Source organism: Martes martes (genome assembly GCF_963455335.1).
Source record: "Martes martes genome assembly, chromosome: X".
Lineage (NCBI taxonomy): Eukaryota > Metazoa > Chordata > Mammalia > Carnivora > Mustelidae > Martes > Martes martes.
Genome location: NC_137897.1, coordinates 79116737 through 79124779, shown reverse-complemented (window position 1 = coordinate 79124779; position 8043 = coordinate 79116737). Strand labels below are relative to the sequence as shown.

Here is an 8043-nt window from a genome sequence, read left to right as displayed (position 1 = left end):
CTTAAATAAACCAAGAGATAATAGTGTCCTCAATGGCTGCTGGAGCTACGGAAAGGGCATGTTTGATATCTAATAAGTTCCCTGAAATGGCTTAGAAAACCAAAATTGTTATTCTGAGCACATGGATCTCAAACAAAATCTTAATACCATCTTCGCTGATGAAACGCTACTATCATTCTTATTAGAGCCAGAAAGTGACCAGAAAGCTTCTTATCAACATTACGGTCGAAAAGTATTTGTGAATACTTGGAAATTAAATTTTAAAAAGATTTACTACACTACACTACACTACTACTACACTACAAAAAGAGCCTATATAGGTTTAGTTGATCTGATTGCACTGCAAAAGAGTAAATATCTAGAACAGCTTTGTCTTGGAAAACATTACACTCTTAAAAATAAACAGGAACCGCCCCCCCTCCAAAAAATAAATACATAAAATAAACAGGAACCTTAGAGGGCTCTAAGCAAATGCAACCTGAAGTCAAGCATGGCTTTTTTTTTTTTTATTTTTAAACTCACAGACACATCTGCAGTGTCTATTCCAGACATACAGTAGATACCAAGAATTTCATTGAGTGAATGAATGAGCCATATTTTCAATCTTTAGGTAGTAAGAATGGTGGGGGTGGGGGGGACGAGATTAGGAAGATGACTAATTTAAATGAGAGGTGGTAAGAAGTAACCTAATAGAGTTTTCTTAAGCACCAGGAAAATTAATTCAATTGTATGGCTTTCCTCCCCATTTTCTTATGGGCCTTGGTGGAGAGAGCGGATCTCTGCTTTCAAGTGCCGATCTTGCACTTAACAAGGTTTGTGACTCTGTGCCCTCCGGACCTGAGTTTCTTCTGTGATAAACTAGGTATAATAGCATTGTTGTAAACGCCAGATAAAATAGTACCTGTAAAAGTCCTCTGTAAACTAAAAAATACTGTATAGGGCTAGGGTGATATTATCACAAATATGACAGTGCTGCTTTCTCTGCTATTGCAATAAAAGACCTGATAAAGAAAAGAAAACAAAACAAAACAAACAAACAAAAAATAAACAAAGGGGGAACTGCCAAAGCTCTTATGTCAGTAATATCTGCCAATAGTTACTGCACAAAACATTAAGACAGAAGTTTTCATAAATTTATTGCAGAATCCACTTAAAAACTGTAGTAAGAACCCACAATATCGTGTTAACAGCCTAACTTTCAAATGCGTATGAAAAATATTTTTCTCTATAAAGGCATAGAGGAGATTGACCTTGCCTCAGATATTTAAAAATCTCTTTACTAACCCACCTAAGAGAGGTCAGATGGATTCTTATATCAGCTTCTGCACTTTATCTGTTGCCATATCACCCATAAGGAAACTCTGGAAAATTCCCCACATGCTCATGAGAGAATGAGAAAGAAAAGGGTAACATCACACTATAACAAAACTAACCCCCCACTGAGGCTGACCTGCAGAAATAACTAACAGAAATGAGTGTTTGGGAAAGCCAAGACATGCCGCGTGGTTAAGGAGAGCCCACAGCTGTCCAAGGAATAAAGTGCACTCCAATACAGAGTAAAGTAGTGCTGATCCTGTTTTGTTCAAAGTAAAAATGCTGTAAATATCCACAGAATGCCGCAGCAAGAACAAAAACTATAGAGTTTGTCCCACTTTTTAAAGCTACAGGTCTTTCCCGCCAAGTAAGGTGGCTCTGAAAAGAGCCTTTGGTTTACGAGGTGGTCAGGTGGTCCGGAGGCAGCTCATTGGCGGAAGGTGTACCTGAGGATGGCTTTGGTGGCCTCGGACACGGCGTGCTTGCCAATCTCCCCGGGCAGCAGCAGGCGCACAGCTGTCTGGATCTCCCTGGAGGTGATGGTGGTGCGCTGGGTGGAGCGGGCCAGGCGAGAGGCCTCGTCGGCGATGCGCTCGAAGATGTCCTTGATGAACGAATCCAAGACGCTCACGGCCTTCTTCGAGAGGCTCAGGCCCTCCTGAACCTGCTTCAGAACCCTGGGGAAGTAGGTGGCGAAACTGTTGTAGGAGCGGCGGTGGCGGCGGCGGCGGCGGCGGCATTGGCCCCTTGGCGAATTCTGCTCCGGGCCCTTCGGGTCAGCTTCTGTGGGCTCCTCCCCTGTGCCCAGGCTTTCCTCCCGCGAAGGCTCACAGCCAGGCTCCGCCATGTGGGGCTCGCCTTTCCCGCGCTTCACAAGGAAGGACGATGGCGGCTGTGGGGGGAGGAGGGGGGCGCTGGCCCGTTTAGAGTCGCGGCGCTTCCTGACGTCACGGGCAACCTCCATACCTGATTGGACCAAATGCAAGGCAGGAAAGCGGGGCTCTATGCCAGGCCGCGTCACCTGTGATTGCATACCCTTGAACGTGACATCACATCAGACAGTCAGAGAGGGAAATCCAGGGCCCTCTAAACTCCTTGGGACCTCGGTCAGAAAATCTTTCAAACAGTCCATTCCGTTGGGCGTTTTGTCTGCTCGTTTTCAACCTCAAAACAGTAACAGATCTTAGAAGAGTCATGTTTTTATTGGAATACTTTATATCCCACGTCATTACCTTATTTCACATAAGCAGTAAGTGGCATTGGGTCAGGATGTGCTAGAAACCAGGATGCTCTGGAGACCCAGAGTCAACGTGTCTACCTGCATTCTGGAAAACGTTCCCTGGGTACTTGAAAACACTGTGTATTCTGCTGCTTTCAGATGGAATATTCTGAACGTATCTGCTAAACCCATCTGGTCCAGTGGGTCATTCAAAGCCATTGGCTCCTTATTGATTTTCTGTTTAGACCACCTGTCCATTGATGTAACTCAGGCCTTAAGGCCCCCTGCTACTATTGTGTTATTATCGATTAGTTCCTTTGTGCTTGGTATTCACTGTTTTTATGTATTTGGGTGCTCCCACGTTGGGTGCGTAAATATTTATAACTCTTATAGCTTCTTATTGGAGTATCCTCTTTATTATTATAGAGTGTCCTTCTTTGTCTCTCGTCACAGTCCTTTTTTTTTTTTTAATTGTGTTATATTAGTCACCATCCAGCACACCATTGGATTTTGGTGTAGCGTTCCTGATCCATTACTGCCATGTAACTCCCGGTGCTCATCACAACACGTGGCCTCCTTAATACCCATCACTGAGTACCCCCATCCCCATCCCCTCCTCCCCTCTAAAACCCTCAGATTGTTTCCCGGAGTCCACAGTCTCTCATGGTTCGTGGCCCCCTCTGAATCCCCCCACCTTCAGTTTTCCCTCCCTTCCTCTAATGTCCTCCGTGCTATTCCTTATGTTCCACCTATGACTGAAACCGTTAAGGTCTAGTTTGTCCGATACAACTGTTGCTACTCTGGCTTTATTTTGACATCCACGTGCATGATAGGTGTTGCTCCATCCCCTCACTTTCCAAACGTTGGTGTCTTTAGGCCTAAAATGAGTCTCTTGTAGGCAGCATATAGATGGGTCTTTTTTTTTTTTTTGATCCCTTCTGTCACCCTATGTCTTTTGATTGGAGCATTTAGTGCATTCACATTCAAAGTAATTATCGATAGATATGTATTTATCACCATTTTATTACCTGTTCCGTGGTTGTTTCTGAAGATTTTCTCCGATCTTTTCTTGTCTTTCTCTCTTTCATGTTTTGCTGATTTTCTTTAATGACATATTTGGGTCCCGTGCTCTTTATTCTTTGCCTATTTGTTAGTGGTTTTTGATTTGTGGGTGCCATTAAGTTTGTGTATAACCTCTTCTGCACATAGCAGTCCGTATTAAGTTGATGGTCACTTAAGTTTGAACCCTTTCTCGGCTCCTCTCCTCCTCGTGTTTTGGGTACATGTTGTTACATTTTAGTTTTTATTTATTTTTATTTTCATTTTTCGTAGTGAGGGAGAGAGTGGGGAGGGGAAGAGGGAGGAGGAGCGAGAGAATCCGAAGTGGGTTCCACGCTGGCCATGGAGCCCAACGTGGGGCTGCATCCCACAACCCCAAATCATGACCTGAGCCGAGATCAAGAGTCAGACGCTCAACCGACTGAGCCACCCAGGCGTCCCTACGTTGTTACATTTTAAATCCTTGTATTTTGTGTATTCCTTGACTGACTTTTTACCAAAATATTCCATTTTTAGTGCTTTTGTGTTTTTGGTTTTTTTTTTCTACCTTGATCCTTGTCACTTTGGGTCTCTCCTTTCCACACAGAGTCCCCTTTACTATTTCCTGCAGGGCCGGTTTAGTGGTCACAAACTCCTTCAGTTTTGGTTTGTCTGGGAAACTCTCTATCTCTCCTTCAATTCTGAACGGCAGCCTTGCTGGATAGAGTCTTCCTGGCAGCAGATTCTTGCCTTTCAGCTCCCTGCATGTTACATGCCACTGCCCTCCGGCTTGCAAAGTTTCTCTTGAAAAGTCTCCCACTCGCCTTACGGGTTTTGGCTTTCCCTTGTAAATTGCTGTCTTCTTTTGTCTTTCTGCTTTTCAAATTTTCCTTTTCACCCTATTTCGCTGATTTAATTACAGTATGTCTCGGCGTGGGTCTGCCTCTGTTGATTTTTGTGGCAGTTCTCTGTGCCACCTGGATCTGGATGTTTGTTTCCTTCCCCAGTTTAGGAAAGTTTTCATCTATTATTTCTCCTAATAAGCTTTCTGCTTCCTTTTATCTCTCCTCGTCCTCGTCCTTGTCCTCGTCCTCCTCCTCCTCCTCCTCCTCCTTCTTCTTCTTCTTCTGGGACTCCTAAAATGTGAATATTATTACATTTGATGGACTCACTGAGTTCCCTAATTCCATTCTCGTTTTGCGCAATTGTTTTTTATCTCTATTGTTCGGCTTGATTCCTTTCCACTACTCTGTCTTCTAGGTCACCAATTCATTCCTCTGCTGCTTCCATCCTGCTGTTCATTCCATCAAATGTGTTTCTCATCTCGTTTACGGAGCCCTTTATCTCCACTATGTTCCCCCTTATCTCTGTGTTAAGGGTCTCACTCGTGTCTTCTACTCTTTTCTTAAGTTCAGTGAGTATCATCACCGATCATTGCTTTAAATTCTCTATCAGAGATGTTAGTTGCATCTCTTCTGCTTAGATCTCTGGCCGTGGCCTGGTCCCGTTCTTTCATGTGGGATAAAGTTCTCTGTCTCCTCATTTTGTCTGCTTCTCTGTATCTGTTCCTGCATGTTACGGAAGTCAGCTACGTCTTCTGCTCTTGAAAGTAGTGACTTTGTGAAGAGGTAGTCCCAGGGTGCCCTGCAGTGCTGTGTCCCCTGTTGACCAGGACTTGGCACTTCAGGAGAGTATCCTATGTGTGTCGCTTACGCCCTGCTCTTGTGTCTGAGTCGGTTTCCTTTCAGGGCAGGCATCTGCACTGACTCTCTGCCTGTTGTGGGCTGTGCTTGCTCTCTGTGGTGTTACCGGGACCCAGGGAAGCCCGCTCTGGGGAAGGGGGGAGGGCAGGCCCGCCAGGGTACTTGGGAGCAAAATTTGCGTTGGGCCATTGGTCCTCTGCCGGATTCCCCCAAGTGCTGTGGTGGCTGGGCCTGTGTGTTGGGTTGGCCAGGGGCATGAAGCTGGGTGTGGCTGGAGGCAATGGCTGGGTGCAGCTGGGCCCCACCCACAACAGCAGCTGTGCACCCGGTGGCTGGGTGGGGCATGCACCGCGATAACAAAATCTGCCCTGACCCCCTCACCCCCCAGGGCTGAGGCCAGCAGGCTTGGAGTGGGCAAGTCCTCAGGAGAACTGGGGGGCATGGCACACTGCTAGCGGGTTAGGTAGCAAGTGTCTGTGCAGTGCACAGACGGCCTTATGTTTATGCTGCGGGGCAGGGGAGGAAAATGGCACCTGCAGCTCCTTCCTGCTCAGAGAAGTCCCCCACCACGCTCCAAAATCCGTATGAACAGTCCTGTCTCCCGTTTGCCCCTGGCATCGTGTAAACTGCCGTTTTTATGTTGCTTCTCCACACGGGCTGCTCTCTCTTTCAGGGTGGCGACCCAGCTGTCACTCTCCCTCCTGGCTTGCTCAGTGCTGAGACAGCTGACTTGCAGAGCTCCAGGCTCCAAGTCCCACTGGTTATCCAAACTCATGGTATTCAGCCCCTCTAGTTCCCACAGCCGAACGGTGTGGGTATTAGTCTCCTCCGTGTGAGTTCCCTGGTGCGAGGGCCCATTTCTCTGCCCTCCCCACATGTTCCTGCAGGCAGCCTCTCTGCACATTTCTTACCTTCCTAAGCATTCAGATGCAGCTTCCTCCCTATATTTAGCGTGCGGTTCGTTCTTCCAGTCGTTGGGTTGCTCTCTGGTTTATTTACTTGTTGTGGATGATAACTAATTGTAAACGTGGGACAGGGTGAGCTCAGTCTCCTCCTACTCTGCCATCTTCCCAAGCTCCTCTGGATTCCCATTCTTAAAACGACTTTTTAAGTAAAATGATATGTATGAGACCAATGTGCGTGAATAACTTTGAAAAACCACTGTAAGTCATGTGGACAGAAAGGGCATTGTGAACCGGCAGCAATTAGCATGACGGAAATTAAGAGACTTTGTGAAACAGAATGTAATTTTTCTAAATGGTCCACAGGCCTTTCTCTGAAAAGGCATATGGCTCTGAAAAGAGCCTGTGGCTTCAAAAATTTAGTTCCCCATGTAAATGGCAATTTCTAGGGACCACCCACAGGGATTTACTGGCCCTTCATTTTTTGGTAGCTTTCCTTGAGTATGTATGCAGCGAGCCCTCCATGCCTTTTCATATCCCTTTGGATTTATCTCTCTTCTGATGGACTCGAGAAAAGGTTGGATTGCTGCACATTTGCTAGCGTTTGTCTCACCGTTTGTCTCAGAGTGACACCTTTCACAGGTTTCTACATTCAGGTCAAAGGTTATTTAGAATTTTTTTTTTTTTAAGATTTTATTTATTTATTTGAGAGAGAGAGAGGATGAGAGAGAGAGCATGAGGGAGAGAGGTCAGCGGGAGAAGCAGACTCCCTGCTGAGCAGTGAGCCCGATGTGGGACTCGATCCCCGGACTCCAGGATCATGACCTGAGCTAAAGGAAGGTGCTTAACCAACTGAGCCACCCAGGTGCCCTAGAATTTATTTTAAATGTCCACATGGGATACATAGCAAACATGATGAAATAGTGGGTTTTAGTGCTACTCGTAACAAATTTCAAGCACCGAACCCCCCCCAACACCCTCACCCCGCCAGTGTGTTCTCTCTTCACAGATATATAAGAAGCTAGAACTCAGTTAAATGCAAAGCTCTCAGATAATCACCAACTACCTTGAAATTCAGCATGTACCTATAGGAAAAGGAAACAAGGAAGAAAGAAATAAAGAAGGAAAGAAAGAAAGAAGAAGGCAGGCAGGAAAGAAGGAAGAAGAAAGAAAAGGAAAGAAAAGAAAAGAAAAGAAAAAGAAAAAAAGCAAACCCAAGCCTAGACCACGTACCAAGAAGAAAAAACACCATGGGTGTTAAAGGGCATTGCCATTATCTTAAGTGGTCCTACCCATCCAATCCCGTGACGTAGAGGAAGGAGTCCTCTTAGTGCTCTTTATTGCCAAACAGCCTCCTCTTATTTTGATGCAAAGCAATAGGGACATGTCCCACTGTGACATGGGCATGTTTACCCTTCAACCACCCTGGTTCAAAGCAAGAGCTTCAGCAGAAGCCCACAGGCAGACAGACACCACCACCACCTTCCCCCTCAATCTCCAGGCGGTGCCCCGTGTCACAGGAAGGCTGTTATTGGTTCAGCTCTGGTCACCCCACCACCCTTTGGGCCAACGGCCGTGGATCCTGTGCCGCCAGATGCTTATTGGCTGCTTCTAGCGGAGGCTGGGAGCACAGCTGCTCTCATTGGAGGACCCCGTCATCCATGCTTAATTGCAGCTCAGGAAGACTTTTGTGTCAAAAGGGAAAGAGGATAGAAGCAGGTTGAATTCGGATGAAGTAAAGTAGGCCTATCAGAAGGTCGGGAGCTTGAGTAGGGCATGAGTCTAGATTGAGTTTTCTGCACAGTGTTTGGGTCCTCTTTTATGTAAGTAACTGAATTAGGTTGAGGGACTGTGTTGAGCGAGTGTG

General features: G+C 46.1%; 1 protein-coding gene across 1 annotated transcript; it reads right to left on the bottom strand.

Moving 5' to 3' along the window:
• Positions 1–1741: 1741 nt before the first annotated feature.
• Positions 1742–2278, bottom strand: LOC308337442 (histone H2B.3-like; the record flags this gene model as incomplete). Its single annotated transcript, XM_080795551.1, has 1 exon — positions 1742–2278. One exon carries the CDS (start codon positions 2276–2278, stop codon positions 1742–1744), a length of 537 nt encoding a protein of 178 aa, XP_080651677.1.
• Positions 2279–8043: the final 5765 nt, after the last annotated feature.